This window comes from Acanthopagrus latus, chromosome 17 (assembly GCF_904848185.1).
Source record: "Acanthopagrus latus isolate v.2019 chromosome 17, fAcaLat1.1, whole genome shotgun sequence".
Taxonomy (NCBI): Eukaryota; Metazoa; Chordata; class Actinopteri; order Spariformes; family Sparidae; genus Acanthopagrus; species Acanthopagrus latus.
In genome coordinates this window covers 13258205-13281258 of record NC_051055.1, presented here as the reverse complement: position 1 = coordinate 13281258, position 23054 = coordinate 13258205, and the positions used below count along the sequence as shown (strand labels likewise).

The following is a 23054-nucleotide window of genomic DNA, read 5'->3' as shown; positions in this document are numbered from 1 at the left end:
ATTGCCTGCAGTTAAATGTCAATAGTTATATATAACTTTGTACATTTCAAAACTTATGCACAAATTTAGCAAACAACAATTTATATTTGCATTATTACTAATGCAACTGGTCCATTAAACATATTTGTGGTTTTCACAGTAAAAAATCATTTTCCTATACTGATTTTATGTTATTTTGTGATTTTAGGTCCATAGTGTTAATATAGTATGTCAAAATGAAAAAAATAACTGTACAGTCACATGTGAGATTGTGCTGAAGATAATGACACCAAACAAGGCAAGGTAAATAGTTTTTAAGGTGAAATATAATTGTAAAATCAAAAGTAGTCAAAAACAGCCAATTATGTCCCTGACGTCCCACCTTCAAACACAACCTCATTTGGCCATCCATGAAAAAGCTACTTTTCTATAGGATGCTTCCTACGGGCAGTGCGCTAGTTTGATAAAAACACCAAGAGACATTTTTCCTCGAAGATTTTTTAATACGAAAAACCAGTTAATGCAGCCTGGAAGGGAAGAGTCAAGGAGAGATGAGAGGTGCTCACTGGGAAATAAAAAACTGAGGATCGCGGTGATCCCTGTCAGCTTAAAAGCCGTGAAAACGCAGCACTCTTGGAGCCTGTCGCCACTAAACTGCACCAGCTGATGATGCTTCAAACAAAAGTGCTCTTTGCACAGAGCTCACTCGTTAGATTTGACGCCCGAGTTCTTGTTTGTTTTGTTCTTCTACAGTGAAGCATCAAAACTAAACACCGGGATTAGATTCCACTGCTCTGAGTACGAAAAAGCGGAGGACTTTCCTACATTCCAATTGGAGTCACCCCGGGTGCTGACGTAAAGTCTGTGTTGGAGTTTTGAGTGAGTGGTCAGTTTGTGTGCTGAGGCCCCAGACAGCAAGACTGAGAGTTCTTGATTTGTAGTGAGGGAGCAGAATAAGAGCCCGAGAGGAGAAATCACTGGCTATCAGTAATGATTGGGTTTCAGGCAAACAATTTTCCACGGGTCACTTGTCACTTGAACTGGATTGAACTTTAGCTGGAAAAGACTAAACTCTCCGGGGGTGGTGGGTGGCATTTAGAATCACAGCAAACATCAGTATATCACACTGTATATACACACACACACACACACACACACACACACACACACACACACACACACACACGACACACACATAGGGAATCGCTTTTTGCATCTAATACATAACTCTATTTTGGCCTGGAAATGGAGCTGCTTTATACTGATAACTCAATTTCCATGAGAGGTCGAGGTTAAACCTTTTTTAATATTCAAGAGTGAAACCCGTCACAGTTTAGAAAAAGATTTAAGTGTTTTTCTGCTCGGCTGTGAGGCGGCCATTTGTACTACTGGCCTCGACAGTGCTTTTAGCTCAAACATGTCACGCCACAACCTATTTGCCTCTTGATAATCTTACAAAGTTTCCATGACTAACCCACAAGAGAAGTCTGTCTGATGTGTTTGTGTTTGTTTTTCCGTTTTACAGTTCTGCTGCACAATGCCCTCCCGTTTGTTGGATTTGGATTCCTGGACAACTGCATCATGATTGTTGCTGTAAGTCTGTCAGCCTCATGTACTGTAGTGCTGAGCGCCCCGCACCTCAGAGATTTACAGTGTGTTTGGAGTTTGATTTCCACAGGAAGATACCTGTGAGACAGTAAAGAATATGTTGCACTGCAGGAAGCTTCAGGTGGAAGCGTGGAAAGGACAATGAGAAAAACAAATATATCGTGTTTGATGTTACTGTAGTTATCCCTCAGTATACTTCCTGTTTAGTTTCAGTCCCTCATCTCTGACTTTAGCAGAGTCCTTCCCTTTCTTTTTATATTTGAACAGCGTATACAAGCTTTAGTAATCTTGCTGCTACAAGCTCCCCACTGTTTAAGTTTTGATTTGAAAGTGTGCTTGCACAGCAGGCTGATTGTTTAACACCAAGATGATGAAATCTTCCTTGTGGCTCTACAAGGGAACAAACAAACAAAAGAAATCAGTCTTGAATAGAAAATAATGAAATGGCGTAGTCTGACCAAAAATCCAATAGACTGTCACAATAAAAGAGAATATTATAGGTATTAGAGATATTATATAAAAATGGCAAAACTGAAACGTGAAAATTGGGGGGGGCGCCTTGTGGTTGGATTATTCTCACCTGTGAAGCGTTTGTGCATTTGGTGAAAATGTAAAGACATTTACTGCAAAGGTCTGACTACATCCTTCAGTCTAGACTGTGAGAGAATCGAATGCACCCGGCCTGAAGATCTCCATTTTGTATGGCATGAACGATCCTCAGGAAGGTCGGTTAATGCCATTAAAACATACTGGCATCACCAACTGGAACATGTTTGATATTCTGATACTGCATACTGCACTGGTGAATACTTTTGAACATTTGCACAAAATTGTACTGCTGTTTTATTAAAAAACATGTATGATTGTGATATTTTTCATATTTTATTCAACTATTTAGTCAACTATCAATTTTCTGGTTTTGCTTCTAGAGTTTAAATACTTTCTTCATGTCTTTCGTTATATTTTATCCCCAAATTAGCCCAGTATGATGATGCACAAACGGCCCAGACATTATCTTGCACTGATGGTTTGTATTACAGAACAACCGACTGAGCTTCCCTGTCTTACAAACTAACTTCTATGTTATGTGTGTGTGTGCGTGTGTGTGTTTTGTAGGGCACACAGATCGAGTTGTCTATCGGTGTGATCCTCGGCATCTCAACTATGGCCGGTAAGAGAATCTCATCATCTTAATGTAAAGGAGCAGTTCACCAAAAAAATGAAAACTTCCGCGCAGATTGAAAGTTGGGTGAAGTTTTTTTTCCATTTCTAAAGCTTCACAGCACATTCTCTTCTTAAATCAGCATGGGGCATGAGTAGATGATGACTGAATATTCATATTCCAGTCGTGCTTTGGGAGACAATGTTGAAGCAGTTGATGCAAACCTCACACACTCATTTTACATTCAGAAATTCATTTTGCTTCACTACCCACCTGCTTCCTAATTAGAGTGACAGTAAGTGAAATCACACCGGACTCCGACCTCTCCTACCAAACTGAAGGAGGCATTTTCATTTCCAGTGTCGATAGAAATCAGCGTCTCATAATGAAGCTGTAAAGATAGACTCACCGTCCGATCACTGCCGTGACACCGATCTGGAAAAAAAGGAAATGAGATAACATTAGAGACAGGAGAAGGAGAGATCGACACTGACACCGGCTGCTCTAGATGATGATAATTTCTTAGCTATGACCATCTCACACATGGATTGAATGACTGTAATAATATCCAGTTATAGCTCAAATAGGCACATTTGCATTTTAATGTTATCACTTGTGTTATTATGCTACATTACACTGTATGTGAACATGGACAGGAGCTAGAGTGGGAAAGCTTTATGCTAATATAACCAGCCTTAGTGAAGTTGCAGCTTCATTTCTTCCTGTTCCCCCTCTGTCCCTTTACTTCCACGTCAATGAAGTCCAGAAGCAGAGTGTCGGAGTAGCCGGCACCACATTCCCCGCTCTGCAAGTCTTACCTTTCCTGTGGTAATTCCTTTGTGGCTGCCGGTGGTGACAGCAGTGTGTGTCTCTTGTTAACTGATCTGTCTAAACGACTTTGAGGAGTCAGAGTAGAAGCTGTAACAGCACAAGAGGCAGAGTCCCGAGCAGCGTAATTCTGCGTCCCGGGGAACCGCAGAGATGAACAAAACTTGACCGGTTCAGACTGAAGTGAGCAGAGATGGATCTCTCGGGATAAACTGTCGAGAGGGGGGAACTGAATCTTCACTTCATGAGACGAACAAGCCTGTATCTTAATCTTCCTCTTGCACATTTACAACTCAAGCCAGATGTTAAAAGTTAAAAATATTCTCTTTCTTTTGTTGCTTTTGAAATCAGCGGATGATTGGAATTTTTGATCAAGCCAAAGAAGCGATTTCAGTCCAGCTGGGATTTGTAGACAATAAGAATCAGAATCAGAAATCCTTTTATGTCCCGCAGACAGGGACATTTGTTCGACAAGGGGGGGGTTATCGGTTTACAAACTTTGGCAGATAATGTAGAATTTCTTCTCTCAAAAGGCTAGTCATAGTTTGACCAGCAGTCTTTTATATCTGAGCGGCATAAAGATAGTTTTCAATTTCAGGCTTGAAAGTGAGCCCAGTGCTACAGAAAAGAATTTGAGACTGCCACACAGCCACTGATGAAGGAAACACAGAGGGAGTTTCTGCTCTTTCCACAACCCAGTTTCTACCAGTCAGTCTCCATCTTCACAGCAGCGCTGCTGTTTCTCATTCCGGCTACATTGGGAACATTGCAGAATCAAGAGGCTGCAGTCATCTAGCCCAGTCCACAGTGATTTAGCTCTCATGTCAAGTCTGTAGTCGAGTCCACCAATCATCCACTTTCCAGAGGCAGCTGTGTCTCAGCTGAAGATGGAGGCTGCAGGGTCAGAACGTAGTGTCCTGCTGGGTTGGACCAATTGCATAATTTAAACAGAGGTAATGATGTGGGAAGATAAGATTAAGCCCATTTTAAAAAATAACAACTAAATGAGCATGCCAAGAGTTGCATTCAAAGACTCAGGCCCCTCCCGGTTCCCAGCATGTTTCTCATGATTATCTTGTGCTAATGTTTGTAAAACGGCTTTCCTAACTTTGAAGAACTTAACAACATCCTGCATTAACACAACAGACTGAGTAAATGCTTCCATTTTGGCTCTTTCTTCCCTCTAACCTCAAGTTTAGTGGTTTGATCTGAAACCAGTTTCCACACTCACCTGCCATACTTTAAGCCAATGTGCCGTGTGAGTGTGTGCATGTGTGTGTTGCTCATTCACAACCTTAAATTTCTCAGCGTGGGAACCTGATGACCTGCAGCTGATCAGTGTGCCTTGCAGACAAAAGCACGGAACATGAATAGAAGAGGACGCTGTTTGTTATTTCACAGCCCATTTATCCACCATTTAATAGTCCTCTGACGTCGCTGCAGGTCAAAGTTTTAGAAAATTATGTAAAAGTCCGATTAAAAAAAAACAAACAAACAAACAAACCCTGTCCCTTGGGCTCAAATTCAACCCAGCTGACCCCACTTCATGCGTCTCCACCTTTTCTTCCTTTCATCTCATTAGCGAGTGTGATGGATGGAGTACACGACTTTTATCAGTCGATGAATGTTGTAAAAGCACCTGTTACAAAGTCTGACGCGCCAGATGGTTTGTTACACAGAGCCATCTTGGAAGTGGCCCTTCCAAACTGTTTGGTAAAAGGGCAGGCACTTTTCATGAAATACTTGGCATCTAATTTGATGAAGCATCTGTCTATCAGTGTCTATTAAAGGCTAACTAACCAATCAGTGGAGCCAACTGGCGATTAAAACTCTTGCTGAGGAGCAAAAAAACATCATTCCCATCTAGAAGAGCCTTCAGTGCCGTTGTGTGTTCATCTTTCAATGAATAAATACGCTCCGGTTCTGATAACTGATGCTACAGCAGCATCTACACAAGCGTCTTAAGGAGCCGCCAACAGTCGCCTCTCTCGCCAATATGACGTATAGCTTGAAGCCTGGCAAGACGGCTCCGCCTCGCAAGATCACCTGTTGCAAGCTGATGATGTACATCTCTGGAAAATGCTTAAAAGTAGCTGGTTTTGCTTGAGTTTGTGTAATCGCACGTCCCAGCAAACCTGTGGAGGCGGGCTGAGCAGCAGTAAGGAGCGCTGAGTTACAGGCAGTCGGCTCGGCTCGGCTTGTAATTACATTCGAGCAGCTTGACCACATAATGACGCTTGATGGGGTCTCCATTACATCTGCCTCCTCGGGGGCTAGTGCAGAGGTATGATGTATAATGATGATGGCACATTATTACGTTACTTACATCTGAGCTTTTCTCTGAAATAAAAAGGTTACCAGCAACCTTGTTTCAGTTCCAGCAGGCAGTGACGGAGGACAGATCGTATAGCGACAACAAATGTTCAAATTTTTCAAATTAACATAAGACTTATTTTTTAATTAGAGCACATTTCGAGTGTGTGTGTGTCACACTGAAGTCATACTCTGTGTAAAAGGATGTCATTTGTCTTCATCCTTTTTCATTTAGAGTGAATATAAAGGAGTAAATGTGACTCATGGCCAGCCTTAAAGTTTCTTAATACTGAGCCGCGAAGAAAGTATCCATAGAAATATGGATTTTAGCGTCTGCTGCAGTCAGTGAGAAATACAGTCATAATCTCACTTAATGTGTATAGTCATGCCAGACATTGTTAGAAAGTTTAGATTCATGATAAGGTAAAATAGAACCACATCAGCCAGGTACAATCAACAGACAAACAACTAAGCTGATCATCATTTAACAAGTTTTACGAACTCATGGATGAAGGTTCGAGGTGTTTCGGTAGTTTAAAAACCAAAGCCGTTTAATTCCAAACACAACATATCAAGTCCACAACACACAGTATTCTGTGCGTAAATGGCACTGACGTAGATTCCTTTGCATTTAACAGAGACATATGTTTTGCATTCTTTGTTAACTGTGGCGTGCCAGTCAGAGTTGGATCCAGCCTCGTGCAAACAGTCTCCAAGAACAATCTCCCCTAATTTAGCACAAACCTAGTATGTGTGATTTGGCGCCGACCGACCCACCAAGAATTAGAAAACTCGCAGCCGTTTCCAAAGAGCTTCTCACTGAGCAACGCAGCTACATGGCCTGACCGGAGCTAAATACAGACCGACTGGCGGCTCATTAACGGTTATGGTGTCTTCCACTAGTCGGCCGGGTCTCTTCAGCGAGGTCAGGGTCACAGACACACAGTAAACAACACCTTCCTAAATCTCATCGCATACAGACTTTACCAATTAAAGGTCTTTTCTCGATTCTTCTCTGCTTATCAAAGTTGGTGCAGGTGCTTTAAGTGTTTATGTTCAGATGTACCGCTAACAGATTGCCAGCAGGCACAACATCTAATTTGGGTACATTTACATGTTGCTATTGTTGCTACAGTAGCAGTAGCATTGAAGCACTCCAGACATCCTGCAGGACCTGTATGGAGATTATCCCTCAGCAGAGATGGCACTGCTGCTTTGTGTTCATTCCCCCCCTGAGGGTGTGCCACTGCAGCAGCTGCAGCAGTCCTCTCAACTCAGGGTTGTGGACAACATAGAGATGGCACAGGCAAAGCTCACTCTGTTATATTCTGGGATAACTACACACAGATCCACGTCTGGCTCGCGCTTCATTAGTCATTTCAGCGTGCCCTCATCCTCTTCTCTTTGGGCACTCTGAAGCTGAAGTGCTGCTCTACTTTATTCATGTGAAGTTATTAGGCTGAGCGGGCGAGTCAACAGCCATGTGGGCTCCAGCGGTGCCTCTGCCTCCTTAATGAGCCCAGAATGCATTGCGGTTGTCCATCATATCCTGTGCAAGAACAAACATGGTGGAAATCAGCATTGTATTATGAAAATAATTGAGGGACACATCCTCACCCTTTGTGTTTTATGTATTTAGAATCGAGGTTACACTTTGTGCTAGTTTCCTATTAGCATGCATATCAGCAGCACACTGTTTTTTATTAGTCATCACAAAACATCTATTAATGCCTTGCTCAGACTATATTCTACAATTATGAGTCCATTAACCAAGAGTTTTCCATTAATAACCTCCTAATTACTAATTACTGCTTATTGATAGTAAGGACGTTTTTGTGCTTGATTTACTATTAGTATTATTAATGTGATTTGTTTTAATATGCTTTTTAACAATAGTCACGCTCCCTTAAAGCTGCCTTAAGTGTTATTTTCTTATTTAAAGTGTTAGATATCTCTATATTCCAGCAGTAATCACTGATCTAGAGTGTTTGCTCAGCAGCCTCAGTAGCCCTTTTCTCTTAACCCCACTCACACAGTAAAAGAGAAAATAAATGATCTGGTTTCCCTGCTCACTTTATCCAATAAAGGACAGAGAACTCCGTAAAGAAGCAGTCCCGTCTGTTTGCAAACGCACAAAGAGCAACATCCTCCTGTTTACTGGCCTAACAGGGAAAGATACCAATTCCAGTGTGGCTGGTGACAAATTGCGCTACCAAACCAAGTGATGAAAATGGAAGAGAGAGCTCCGTCAAAACAACAAAAGGAGACGTGCAAGTGTGGTGGTGTGAAAAATGGACAGGACATTAGCTTAAATGACGGCAATGATTACAGCTGCTTTAACGTCTTCGTATTCTTTGCTCATAGAATCGCAAGACCGGCCACTCTCCCATAACACAACATAAGTATGGTCTAATCTCATGTAAACGAACACATAACTACATGCATATGTCTAACTTTAAACACTTTCCTCATTCTGAAGTGCATTCTTGCTCTTTTTCACTATTAGTTTGACAGTTGATGATGAATGATTTACGTCATCATTGTCGGCCATTCAAGGTTTTAAAATAACATATCTACATCTGCCTGGAATGAATAGCCGATATGACAGACTATTATAATGATAGGGTCATTAGACTGACTATTTATCAAAGTCTGCATCTGCCAGCAGGTCATCCTTTGAAGAAATGGGCATAATAATGTATTATTTCCATTTTGGAGCAGCATGATGTTCTCTGCTTTTAGGTGGAAAAAAATGCGCACACACATCGGCATCGCCAGTCGGTCACTGTGTGTTAGAAAATACTGGCATGTGGGTGAAATATTGTGCTTACTGATCCAAACCCTCTGCATCTTGCTCCGCTTCTATCTTCTACAAATCCAGAGTCCACGCAGGTACATTTTATAGTGTAATTTCATCCTGCACCCTGGGGGAAGAAGGGGGAGGAATATGAAGATACTGGTAACTGACGTGCGTCTCTCTCCAATGCTGCAGGTCAACATCTCACCATCTGTTAGAGAGATACATGCTTTACCAAAGTCATTGCGGTCTGAAAAGGACCGAGGAGATTTCAGGAGACCTCATCACCAACTGTTTATCACATTGTGTGACGCTCAGCAGTTGTCAACTCTTTCATATATTGTTAATGAGGGGGTTGAATTAAGTAACCCATTAATATCTGATGACAGATGACTCCAGTCACATGCCTCCCGAGTGGTGGATGGAAAAGTGTTCCGTCACTTTCTTTTTCCCACGATAAAAAAGCTCCAGACATTCTGCGTCTGATGCCTTTTGGCTGCCCTCAATACGAGCCTCGATTACCGTACTCATTATCTAATCACGTCTCTTTCTCTTCTCGCATTTTTTCCCCGCAGCTGCTGCCCTTGGCAACCTGGTGTCTGATCTGGCAGGGTTAGGGTAAGGAAATTCACACATACACACACCAGCACACACCAAGAGACACATACTCACATAGAAGCACACAGACTCAGGATGAACATTCAGTTCAAGATTCATACTTTCATTAACTCAAGTGATGAACCAATGAAAACTATATTAAAATTGTAATCAAATAAAAAATGACACGGATTATTACAGTAATAATCAGCAGCAGTGTTTTCCCACGAGGTTAATACGGAATGTGATATAAATAGTGATTTTTTTGAATGGCAATGGAAGAGGTGAACCTTCCCAGTCAGCTCCCAGCTCAGTCACCACAATAGATGACAGCAATGTCATTTCGCAAAACCACACATATGTTGAACATTCAAATTTTTTCCATTGCAGCTTTACATTTCTACATTTTCAGTTCTTTTTTGTGAAGACACTGTGCATATAAGTTGGTTAGGTTTAGGCACAAAAATATCATCATCATGTAAAAAAGAATATATATATATATGGTTGGTTGCCACAAGCATGGCTGAAAATATTCTGAGGCAAAAATATCCTGTGCTCTCACATTTACATGTTTTGTTATCATGATATGTGACATGTGACGTGATACGAGAAATGTCAATATGGTGGGTCGTCAGTGGTTTGCAGAAATTTAAACTGCTGACATTTTATCCTGGCGACTCGCCTGCAGCCTCCCTCAGTAACGACTCATTACATTTCTTAGCGTTAAACATAATGAGCTTATTGAATCCAGCCCGGAGGTGGAATAAGCATGAGCAGCAAGGGAGAAAATGAAATACACCAGAGGTTTGTGTCCCAGAGTAAAGAAGAATATGATTGTGCTGAACATTAAAAGAGATGTTACTATGAATAAGAAATAGTTTTAACTTATGAATGTGGTTTGATTAAATCAAGAGTGTCTGTACAAGGTGTGTCTAAGTGAGGAGAGGAGAATGCAGCCTGAACATTCAGAGTGAGTCAAGTAATGTCACAGCTGTAGAAATAAAAATCCTCGTAGAACTAAATCTTGATATTGAATCAGTTTTTGACAGATATAGAGGATCAGTTTGTTCATCGTGTAGAACTAGGCTGAGCCTGATTTTTGGGTGCGTTTGTACATTTCGTGCACACTATGTTCCACATTTACTGGGATTCCATTGGATTTCGTTGCATGGGGGTTTGAGAAGATCTGATGCAGCATTATTTATTTACATCTGTCAACAGTCAGCCTGTAATGTAGGGATGTAAATTTGTTGATGCTTTATTGAGGGAAGTACAATGTGTTTTGCATCACTGTGCACATAGTATAATAAGGGTTCTAATAACCTGTTCTCCACTTTAGTTCACCGTAGATAATTGTTGTTATTGTCGACCCCATTTTCACGAGAAAAAATATGAAGCCTCGCTTAAACTTCCTCATCAACACAAAATCCGGAGTTGAGTGTTTTTTGATCTCTGATTTCCTCCTCCAGCTGTCTTCATTTTCATTTTGTTTTCCAGCGACAGAAACAAAACAGCGAATCATTTAGAGGCTTTTCTCTGCTTTCACTCTCCACTCCTACAAAATGATGTATGTCTCAATGTTGTGAAGTAAAAATGGAATCAGAACATGGACTGTCAGGTCTGATCTTGGCTGTCGGCCGCAGCTTTCATCCTGAAAAAAGCCCCTAATCTGTGTAAGATCCTTTCAAATGGTCTGCACAAAGTTCCATCAGCTGATTAATAACGATGTTGCACCTCAGAGCCTCCCAGTGGTCACACGGATCATAGTCGACTTCCTCTGGTTTAAACATCCATAATGTTTACAGTTATAGGACTGGGACTGTTGGTTTATTATTAGGATGTAACAGATTATTACCTTCTCTTTTAAATTTAGGGAGACTCAGCAGAGCAGCCGAGCTAACAGACAGGTAGAAAAGGCTATAATAGTGACTGTGCTGATGCGTCTGCAGCATTTTATAGTGTGATGGATTAGCTAAGTTGTTCTGGCTTTTGTAAAAGCTCCCAGTAGGCACACGTACACAGTTTCATCTGTGTGTGTGTGTCTGTGTTTGCCACTCAATCATAATCGGAGTGTGGAACCCTTGTGGTCAGTTTGTCAAGGTGAGACTCGATTAAACCAGACAAGAGAGGCTTTTTTTATCTTCTTTTTGATAGATTTGCACCAGTGAGTGTCAAGGCTGCCATCTGAGTCTCGGCAGAGCTCCCGCAGGTGGCCTTCACTGCTACATTTGCATCAGAGTTTTTATGTTTATTTCAGAAAGGAAAGACTAGAAGTGTGCGGGTATGAAGCACTGCAGTGCTTTACATTACTCTGGGAGTCACTGGCACTTTAGTGGCAGTTGAGAGCCGAGGAGGAGGCACAGGAGACTTTCTGCTAGTAATCTGATGCTGACGGATGAGGAGACCACAGACACCTCTTTACTGCACACTTGTTGCTGATGACAATAAAATGTTGTCTGAACAGTCACAAATTGTAAAGATAATCAGTTTCCTCTCAAAATAAAGCTAGGGGACCTGCAAATATTGAGTTTTGATGAGGTGAAACCAACTAATTTTGACCTTTTTGTTTCACAAATCAATTAATGAACTAGTGCAGCTCTCTGCTCTATGTCCTCTTTGCTGTTCTGAACCTATTTAGTGTCTTTGTGAACAGCAGATAGAAAAATACCTGGACTGTGGATCCGTCCTCATTCAAATAAATTTCGGTCGGTCACTTTGTTTGGCTTGGATTGCATTCCCTCTCCTGACAAACCACCCTGCTGTTCACTTGGAGGAGGATCAAGAGTCCAGTTTCCGAGCAGACCGGGAGTCAAGGGGATGTCCTGTTCAGATTGTTCTCACCTGCCCAAATGAGCCTAATTAAAAGCGCTGGAGATTGATTAACATGCTGCTGATCGTCTAGTTTACACTCGCTGGAAAGGCTCAAAGAAATTCATTGTCCATTTGTTTCATCCCAGTCCCTCCAGCACATGTGTGTATTTTTAGATCAAACTGGACGGAGCCAATTTAGATGAATATCTGTCGTACCGTTGCAGTGTTTACTGCTTTGTTTGGTGGAAATACACTTTTTCAGGGTTAGAGTTAATAGGTGCCTTCAATGTAAAACCTTTTGTTAGACTTTTCTTGATGAATAAATTGGCATTTTCCACAAGGTCCCCAGAACACTGTTTGAAGCTAGAAAGGTGGCAGGGTCCGCCACATATAAACAAAGTAAAACAGTGTGAACCTGTGTTGTCCCTTAAGCTTAGTTTGTTTACTCAGTTTAATCAGTTTCTTTCCAAATGCTACGTATTGCACCTTTAAATATGTTCTGTTTCATATTGGATTAGACATGACTGATTTAAAGGTGTCTCCTGGCCTTGATGGAGCTATGCTCTCTACTGAGTGCCATTCTAGTTTCTCGTGCACCTTAACAGTGAGAGCTGACAGACTGACAGGAAGCACAGCAGTGAGGTGCAGGGGTGACTGGTAGAGGATGTAGGACGTGTTCATGTTAATTACCCCACTGATCCACGAGATCTCCCTCTGAGAGACAGAGTGAGAGCGCTTCTGTGAAAGCGCTTCTGTGAAAGCGCTTCTGTGAAAGCGCGATTTTTCCCGGACATGTAATCAAACCGCACCGATAGATGTAGCTGTCACTACAGCATGCTCCTCCGGAGTCCCTTTGGTCAGTTTGTAGTGATCGCATTGCCGTGATTGTTTGCAAATCCGCCCACTCGCCATCTGTTTTCCTCAAGAGACAGTGACTGAGATCTGCTGCTGCGACTCCCTGCTCTTGTATACAATTTACCATATTTGTTTTGCGTGTGTTGGAGCCTGTGGCGAGCAATCTGCGCAGCTCTATCCACAAATGTGTGTGACTATTTTTCATATTGGGTGGACTTGAAAGATTTTCCTCTGTGTGTGTGTGTTATGACAGATGTAGGAAACCAGCCTAACCTCGTTGAGGTCCATAATTTAGCTCATGACTCACTCTGACCGTTGCACAGCTTAGTCTCGGCTGCTGCTTGTGTTTCCTCATGGTCACAATGCCTCAGCCGCTTTCTGGGGCAGACAGAGTAGACCTAGTGAAGCATTATTGCATTCAGCCAAGTTGGAAAAACAGGGCAAAAACTTATGAGAATCACATCAGTGGGCTGTAGGGAGTAAAGAACGGGGTCCCGTATTTGATTCCTCTTGACTGTGACACACAACCCTGAGGATGCTTGGATAAGTTGGACCTTGAAGACTGTAAATAAAAACGGATAAAGGAAATGAATGAATGGATGATTTATTGTTTGATTTCCTCTGATTTTCTTTTCCTCATAAGAATAGTGATGATTCATTGATCCCCCCTCAGGGAAAACATTGCTTGCCACCCTCTAAATAGGTTTAAAGCCCCAACATCTATATGTGACAGAAGGGATTTGGTGTTGCTCATTGAAATGTGGCGTAATCCTAGTTTGACCCATCAGAGGACCATTTTCTATAACCTCACTCCATATTTTCCATCAACTCTGACTCATTTATCACTTTATGCAGTTATGTTCTTGTCCCTCAGTAGCCTCACATCGCTGCCACTGGCACTCCTGCTCGCTGCATCAAACGGCGTCCTTGATGCCACCGCTGATATGAAGAGCAGCTGTGCCTCTTTTCAATCCAACTCAGCACAACACAGTTTGTTGCTGCCCACACTTGATGGAAAGCTTTGATAATGCGCACAGATCCAGTTGCTGTACCAGGAAGAAAACAGAGGATGTAAAAGAAAAAGCCTCTAGCTTCAGCACGTCATCTTTGAGGTTTTTATTGCTTCCACGGTTGGCAGCTGACGCTGCTTTCAGCACATTTCGTCGCTTCAGTGTTTTGAATACTGCGGTTGTTGTTTTTTATTTTCTGAGGCAGACATGATTTCTCGTGTCGTCTGCTGTTGCAAGTATGCAAAATAATTGGTTTGGATTTGACTCAGAGGCACGAGCGTCTGCAGGTATGAACGGGACAAATGTACAGGATTCGTATAAATGTTGAAGTCAAACAGAGACAGACTACCGTGAGACTAGAGGCTAAATTCTGCCCCCTGTTGTTGATATGTGTAAATTATTGCCCCCGCAATGAGTTTGGATTTATAAGCTCAGTCGTAGAAGATATTTCCTTAAAACTTTCTATTTCCAGTATTTCTGTTCTCCGGTGATGAAAACCTGCTTCTTATCTTTTTTCTCATATGCTACTTGCGACTTATCGCCACCCTGAGTCGACAGCTCCAGCTGCAGCTTATTTGTGTGAGCAGTGAACTGAGGATCCATTAGTGCCAGTGAGTGAACCAGACCTCAGACAAAATATTGACTTGGAATTTCTGTTCTCACACTCACAGCGCTGTATGTTTTTCTGCTCCGGCAGCCTCAGACTGGACACGTACAGTGGAGTGACATGTGACGGTGAGCTACAGCAGCTCTCGAACACTTTCAGTTATCCCTTTGGTCAGGCCACTGTTTGTGATTACAGTGCTACAGGCTGACCCATCATGAACCCAGCTTCAGGGAGCCCTCTCTGCTCGTTTCTGGACAGCTCTTCAATCATTTCAACTTGGAGAACTTTACTGGCAGTGCTTTTGTCATGCTTTCATGCTTTTTTTTTTTAACACTTAAATAATTGTGGCACATTTTTTGTCTTCTTTTTGCTACAGATTTACAGCCTTTAAAAGGGGCCCTATGAAACAATTTGTAGCATTTTACACATATTAATGACCTTTTTAATTGGCTGTATAGTTGGCCAGAGTTCCAGAGTGTCTCGTCTCAGTGCCTCTCTGCTCCAACAGAGAGCAACAGTAGCTAACATGGCTCCACTAAATGTGTGGAGTTCCACAGAGCCCCTTCAAACTTAAAGTTTGATGTAGCGATGTGCTATAATGTGTGTGTTATTAGGTTCATCCCTTTTGTGCTCAATACTTTTTTTTGTTACTACAAAGTCCCAATTTCCTAACAGATTTCATGAGATTATATATTATCAAACCACTCTTATGTCCAATAATAGCATTTTTTTGAATATTTTGCCTCATTTTGTTATCCCTCAGAGACGGCAATAGCCATGGCCAAAGGCATCATGTTTTGGATTGTCTGTCCTATTCTGGTCAGCTCAATATCTCAGGAAAGCCTCTGGGCCAATTTCTTCAAATGTTTACACAGATTTGGACTCAAGAATGAACCTCATTAGAATCTGTCAGTAAAATGTCAACGGTCAAAATCATTGTGACCTCACGTCCGTCCTATTCCTACCTCAGGAACGCCTGGGGGGGGAGAATTTCTTTGTGAACTGAGATGAACCCTGTCGCTGGTATTGAGCTTGAGGTGACTGATGCTTCACCATGTGGCAAAGCTCTCTGTCAGTCCTCTGTGCACCGCTGTAAAAATAGCCTGTCAGTGAAGACGGCGTGCATTTACCTTTTTATTAAGCTCCTTCAAAGTTCACTACATCAGCTTTATTATATGAGACAGACATGAACGTAAAGTGCAAACTTGACCAGAGCACGGAGGCATACACCTGCATAATTCTAGTTTCTTTTTTTGTTGTCTTTTCCCTTCTTGCACACATTGTTATTCATTTTGGGATAAAAACAAGTGACCTTTATACTCACTGAGGAAAACATTGGCCATTTCCGCCCTCTCTCTGCTTTATAGGTAATCTATAAACTCGCTCTAGTTCACTCATAAACAATCAGCGATCTCTGGTGGTTGATGAACACCAGCTCTACGCGACATAAGGTTGATGAAAGAAGACATTTCCCCAAAAACTATTAAGGAAGAAGAGATAACAAATTGTTCTGTGTCTTAATAGTTCTAGAGTAGCTTTATATCTGCTGTATAAGTGCGGCTCTGTGACGTTTATTCACTTACAAAAACCTAACCTGCACATCTACAGACAGGCAGCGTCATGCAGTCCTCCGCACAACTTACAACTCAAGAACTGAAATAAGCAACAAGAAAGTTTCGGATGATTGATGATCTTCGAATGTTCAGTCTCTGTTCCTCAGTGAAAACATTTTTTTTCCCTGCTGTGATCTGTCTTTGTTTTGTCATTTGTGTAAAATACAGACGAGCGCTGGAAAATTATATCGTTCTCACACGCACACGCGGCAGAGGCATCGTCTCTCTCTTTTATTAGAGCTGATAGACTCCCTGCTGGGTTAATGACAGATGGCGGCAACAAAGAGCAGATTGGAACTTTCATCTGATTCATTTTCTTTTTTTTCTATGATATCGATTACTTCGGGCGTTTTTACTTTGCTATGCAGACTGTCGTTGCGAGGGTGGCGTAATGGATCATGACATCTAATGTGGAAAAACATCTGAAGTTAACCATTATCTGAAAGTGGAGCAAAAACAAACAGGAATAAGTGGTTCTGAATTTAATCTACTTGTGATTTACAACCTGGAGCCTTTACAAACTGAGCGCCTGTACCAAATATGTTTGAATGATTAATGAGTTAATTTCTATGTGTAAATGTTGTCATGTTTACAGGATGTTGGTAATATCTCAAGCTCAGAGCCGAGGACTTGATATTCTTCACATGCCTGAACACACTCTTTCCATCTGCGACTGATTGACACGTCCATGTTACTGACCTACAGTGCGATCAATCCTGATCCATCTTGTCACATGTCAAAATGAAAGAAGGAAATTGTTCCCTCAATGAAGTGAAAGGATAATTGATCATTCTCAGTTCATCGATTCCACAAAGCACCTCAATAGGTCACTGGTGAGGTAAGTCATCGTTGCAGCTCACTTTAACACTTTCCCTCCTCTCCTTCTTCTTTCTGTCTGCCTGTTCCTGTCCTCAGGCTGGCAGGTTACGTGGAGGCCTTGGCGTCGCGGCTGGGGATGCAGATTCCCGACTTGAGTCCGAAACAGGCTGACATGTGGCAGACCAGAGTCAGCTCCCACTCGGTTGGTATCAACGTGAAACCCACAAGCTCTGCAGCCCAGTCGCCAGAATCAAATGTTGTCACTATACGTTTCTGCAAACCACAGATGCCTTTACTTTGTACGTATCATATCAACATGTATACAGTGTGAATCATGGATCATCATGTATATGAGGTGACTTTCTGATCTGAAGGAGGAGGGTTGGCGTTGCCCTGACAGCTAGGCCAGATGGCTGCCAAGCAAGCGATTGCAGAAGTGGACATTTTAAAGGAGCCATTCACCACAAAAATGAAATTTAAGTCATTATCTACTCCCGGTCATGCCGATGGAAATTCAGGTGGAGTTTTGAGGTCGAGGAGGGAGCTTTGCAGCAAAACATAATTGCAGCATTCTCCTGCATTAGTTTTTTCAAGTCAATTTGGGATCTCAGGGCTTCTGGAGACTTGGATAATTTCCGATAAACTGCACTGAGCCATTTTCTTCAGTTCAGCAGAATGCTGCCACACTGTTTTGCTGTGAAGCTTCAGAAATGTTTTGTTGACTACCAAACGTCTCCTGACTTTCTATCAGACTGAGGGGGAGTAGATAATGACTGAATTTTTAGGTGAACTTGTCCTTTAAGCATAACATGATCTTTCACTTTTTAACCCCTAATCAAGTAGATTTTGTGGCTAAACCTAACCACCAAAAAGCCCAGCACTGTGGTGCGTAAATGTAAAGGAAGTTTCAGCATATCAATGGTTTGCATAAAGGTGCAGTGCAACCATTTATCACGATAGGGTTCTCTGTTTCTGTCACTCTATCTGTATGAATCAATGCCTCTCCTTTCAGTTGTGTGTGTGTGTGTGTATGTGTGTGTGTGCGTGCGTGCGTGCGTGCGTGCGTGCGTGCGTGCGTCAGACTAATGAACACTACACAAAAACTAGCTAACTGATTAGCCTGCTGCAAAGAGCACTCGGACTGGATTGTATGTGTTGTGTAATGCTTTGCAGACATCAGGACGGACAACAGAGACACGAGCCCGTGTGATGTGGCCTTTCCGTCACTCGTTCATTGTGCGGGAAAATTGGACCTGAATGATTTTTTAATATGCGCTGACTGCTGAAGTGTGTAATGTGATTAACTTCAATTACGTCGAGTGATTAGTCGTGCACTAAAGGGGAGTCTTGGCTGAGAGAGGTCACGGCAATTGTTCCCGGAAGGGCAGAGAACATACTGTATGTTGTCCTGCAAACAGAGAATTATTTTTTTTATCACAGTTGCTGCCTGTTTAGGCCAAGAGAAAGAAGGCCAGGTTTCATATAATAAAAAGATGACAAAACGTCCGTGCTCATGCTCACCTGGGTCCTAACGCTCAGGCAAAACAAACCGGCGCAATGAAATAAAACAAAGCTCCGATTTCATGGAAATCATTGCTTGTAACGCAGCCCTTAGTGGCTCATTTCCTGGAAACGACGGAGCTGTACAGCTTTGTTTCTGTGTAAATAATTTAAAACCTCTTCTCTTAAAATGTGTTTCATCAGCATTGTTTTTCCTTTTGTCCCCATTTCCCTCCCCGCAGGGTAAAGCCATCGGCGTCGGCATCGGCTGTATCCTCGGCATGTTTCCTCTACTGTTCTTCAAGGACGACGACGAGAAGAAGAAGAAGGAAGGCCAGACGGTGGCGAAGGACGACACACAACCGCCACCTGCTCCGACAGAGAGCAGCAAAAACTGAAACTGTCAACCTTGCCGGAGACAAATACTATTTGGAATCCGTTCGAATACTTTAAACTGGGGCCGGTTGGCTGGTGTCTGGTGGATCGGAGTGTATGGAAGTGCATGGGGCCCGGTCAATCTATGAAAGGTATTCTGAAGGGGATTCTAGATATTATTTGACTTTAGACTCTAAGCACAGGGACCTCACCTGTCTCCTGACAAGAGACGGTTGATTCAATGGGCTGCTGCTACTCCAGCTGTCGCACCATAACCTCACCATGTTTTTGACTGACTGACACGGGCTCAAACTAATTTATCTTAACACACTGCAGTGACCTCTCTCTCTCCTCCGCTCCGAGTCTGTTGAAAATATAAACCTGTGACTCTAGATGGCAAGGAACAAAAATTCAAATCAGAGTAAGTTTCTTCCATGGCGTTCTGACATTGAAGGTTTCTTGCGGTGTGCCGATGGCTTGACCTCAGCAGTGTCGAGAACTGTGCATTGAAGAACTCTCTGTTTCCTGATCAGTCTCCGAGGGTGATGCATCATCTAAAGAGGATCACCTGTGCGTATAAAGATGCTCCCTCCCGCAGCAAGTACTTTGTTTTGTTCAGTCTTAAAAGCATGTCTGCCTTTTTCGATGATGTCAAAGTCTTAAATCGAGCTGCCAGTCTGCCTCACACATGCTCCGCGACGAGCAGCTAGACAAACACAGCTGGTTGTCTACACGCAAGCTGCTTCTTTAGATTTTTTTAACGTTCATTTGGTTGCTGATTCACTTTATAAGGATACGCTCATATGCTTTCCGATAATCACCCAAGGCAGTAATAGCACAAAAATGTTTCCCCGTGTATGTACTACGTAACCAGGAAGGTAAAGTTTCACAGAATCTGTGAAATTCCCAACAGTGGCCAACCTAAGACCTCTGGACTGTGGCTCCAGCACCACGTGATTGAACCTCCCCAGCTCTGCATCAACCAAGCTGCAGCCAAGACAGCACCAAGTCCTCTGTCCAGGTTATGTTATGGAGCCACGTAAGGAAAGCCAAGTAGATAGTGCACTAAATGAGACGATAGTTACCCTGTTTCCATTGCGTGAGTAAAAAATGTTACTGCTTTTTAACACTAAGGCACAGCCACATTTAATCCTATACCTATAGAAATATAGTCTCTGCTCTACTGCCCTCCACTGGCAGAACAAAGACAAAGTTGTCACCTCATGCTGTCACGTGCTTTTGAATCTAGATTATCACCTCTGTACTTTTTCCTGTTTAGTATTCACACCCCTCACAGTCCAGCTGCTGAGCTCCTCTGGCTGTGATTTAACACTTTATGATTACTAATTTTCATCAGTGTTGTTATTTTAAAATGCAAACCGTGTCATCAGCCAGCCGTGAAACACGAAGGCGAAAAGGATGTGTTTCCAAGTCTTAACTAAGCTGTCGCCGATTTTCCTAATGAACCTTTTGAAGAGTTTTACATCATCAGAAGAACTGGAGACTGTTTTCGCGGCATCAAATCTGTTTAAAAGTGGGAAAATGAAAGGAGTGTGTCACTGACTGGTATTTATTTTTGTTATAATACTCAGACTTGTATTCATGTATGGTCTTGTTGAATATCCTCTTCATCTCAAAGGACGCTGTCAAGAATAGAAGATGTTTGTCAGCACAAAATGGGATATTTTCAACAGCGTTCGTCACCAGAGGGGACCCTTGCTCTATGTTACAGTTCATAACCAAACTTATTAAGATTCTGAAGATTTACCCTGTATAAGGTTGTTCTAGTTATTTATTATGTGGGTGACAGTGATCCTAAACAGTGATAGAATGAAGAAAATGTACAGTAGTTAGGATTTTTGATCTGAATGCTTGATTTCCACCTTGCATGCACTGTTAATAAAAGAAAAACCCCTATTGTACATGTTAACTTTGTAAGGATGATAATAAAAAAAGACAATGAGTATATTATAAAATGTTGAATCACGGCAGGATGTGTCTCAGTGAAGGTGATCAAACATGAGAAACTCAGTCTGGATTAATGTGCAAATGATCTGGTTTTTTACTATGATCAGTTAATCTACTAGTTGATTGAAAGAGAAAGAGGGAAGAAAAGAAATCGACTATTATTATGATAAATTAATTGATTTTAATCAATTTTAATTACATTTTCAAGACTAAATGATTGATTGATCAATGACCAAATGAATCAGCAGGCTCACATCATGAATATAATCCTTAGTTGCAGCCCGACTAAAAAGTAACAAAGCACAAACTTTTAGACGGACGATGATGAGCACACTTCCAAATAGGACTGTGTGTGGAGGATTTGCAGGCAGATAACAGAGCCCTCTGCTGGGATGCGTACTGCTAAATGCAGGGTGGCGGTTTTAGACGATTGTGTTTAGTGAATCTTTCTACAATGAGCAGGGACATATGAGGAAAAAAAAACCTTTGATGGGCAGAATGTGATGATAGCAATAGTTTCCAATAAAAGCAGCAATTAGCCTCCTCGCGCTGGACCATTAAATTGCCTGTCTCAGTGTTTTAAGACCGTCTTTAGTCAGTCGTGGTAAGAAAATATAACTTCAGTGTGAAAATAGTGTAATTAGGGGGGCTATTATCTTTTTTCCTACACTCACGTTGCACCGCATCGTTGAACTTAATTGTGCCGGGAGGAAAGCAAAAGAGAGCCACAGTTTGCAAAAACTCAGAGTCGAGGCTTCAACTTGAAACGATTAGATTACAGGCGCTATTTTAAATCAACATGACCAGAAAAGGCACATTAAATGAATCTTCATGGCTTATATTAATGACCCATGGAATTATATAAATGTTACTGATGTAGATTTTTTTTCATTATTATTATTATTATTTATCCTTTTTGTGTTTGTGTGGACCTGTCACCATTTCAGAGAATCTTGAATGCTTTACTAGTTGGAAATCTGGACAGACAGAAATTAGTTATGAGGCATTACATACACAGTTTGTAGACAGTATTCTCCATCCCATTTTACACAGCTTGAAACCTGTGTATTTGTGTATTCTTTCTGATCGTCCGAAGGAGCATCAGTGTAGGAGTTACATGCTAAAATCTACAAATGCAGAGTTTGGTGATATCTTGGAGCACCTTTCACCTGGTGTGTGTGAGCTGAGCTGCATCGCTGGTCAAAAATGACATTTGCTGTATTTAAAAAGAAATCAGTGGTTGCTGTTGCATCAAAAAGCTCTGAAGCTACAATTTTCCAGGAGCAAAGAAATTAGGCCTGGGTTTAAACTTAACCATGGGGGGGTTCGATTATTAGCCAGTGGGCTTTGGTCTGAAGGTGGCATCAGTTTTATCAGTAATCCTTCAAGCTCAAGTTAAATTGCAGACGTCACAAACTATAGATATGAATGAATTGTGTCTGTCGTCTGCTGGACGGTGGCACAGTAATTGCTCTCCCTGAAAGGGAATTTATTTATTTAAAGATGGTGAGATAACGTCTGCCTAACATGGGCTCTTCCTCTGTTGTGATAGTATGGATGACTTCATTCTGTGACATAGTTCGTGGGGCTAAAAGAGATCACTCTTGCTTTCTGTCAGTTCTGTGCCAACACATTTTGCGATTTATTTGGTTGTTGGGTTAGGGTTATGTTGTAAACATTCAGTATGTACTCTGTACGTATGTAAAAGGAAGGGAGAGATTGCAGTTAACATGATAAGATGAATATATGATAGAGGAAAAATGGAGTAGAGAATAAGAGTCTGTTTCTGTGTACTGTTGTTTTGATTTTATCTGCTTTGATTAAACTATTATCACCTGGCTGCAAACATCTGGCCCGGTGTCGAGTGTCCCAGCACATTCTGCACGATCATTACACATTTGAGTTCACAGCTAATGTTATTCATCTTTTCGAATGTGGTATTTGTGTGTAACTTGGATTTAAAGTCATGACCAACTGAAATAACTGCTTGAAGAACAGAAACTAAACGTACGGAGGCAGGCGAAAATATTACGTTGTGACGTGTGCGCACCTACACACAGACACTAATGAGTCTCAGCAGGCAGATGAAGTGAAAACAGCTGAGCTTTGGATGTCATGAATTAGGTTTTAATCTCCATCACATTGAGTTCATACCGTTCTATCTGGCGGCTGGCATCAGTCCAAGGCCGGATGTAGCTCTCTGTATCTTCAC

At 41.9% G+C, this 23054-nt stretch overlaps 1 protein-coding gene across 1 annotated transcript in view; it reads left to right on the top strand.

The window, feature by feature from the left end:
• The window catches only part of LOC119006768 (transmembrane protein 65-like), a 45929-nt gene extending 23203 nt beyond the window's left edge, over window positions 1-22726 (top strand). The window contains exons 4-8 of the mRNA XM_037075822.1: window positions 1505-1572; window positions 2704-2758; window positions 9263-9305; window positions 17096-17201; window positions 18742-22726. Coding sequence (XP_036931717.1) covers window positions 1505-1572; window positions 2704-2758; window positions 9263-9305; window positions 17096-17201; window positions 18742-18897 — 428 coding nt within the window. The 3' untranslated portion in view covers window positions 18898-22726. The remainder of the gene's footprint in view (window positions 1-1504; window positions 1573-2703; window positions 2759-9262; window positions 9306-17095; window positions 17202-18741) is intronic.
• The last annotated feature ends 328 nt before the right edge of the window (window positions 22727-23054 follow it).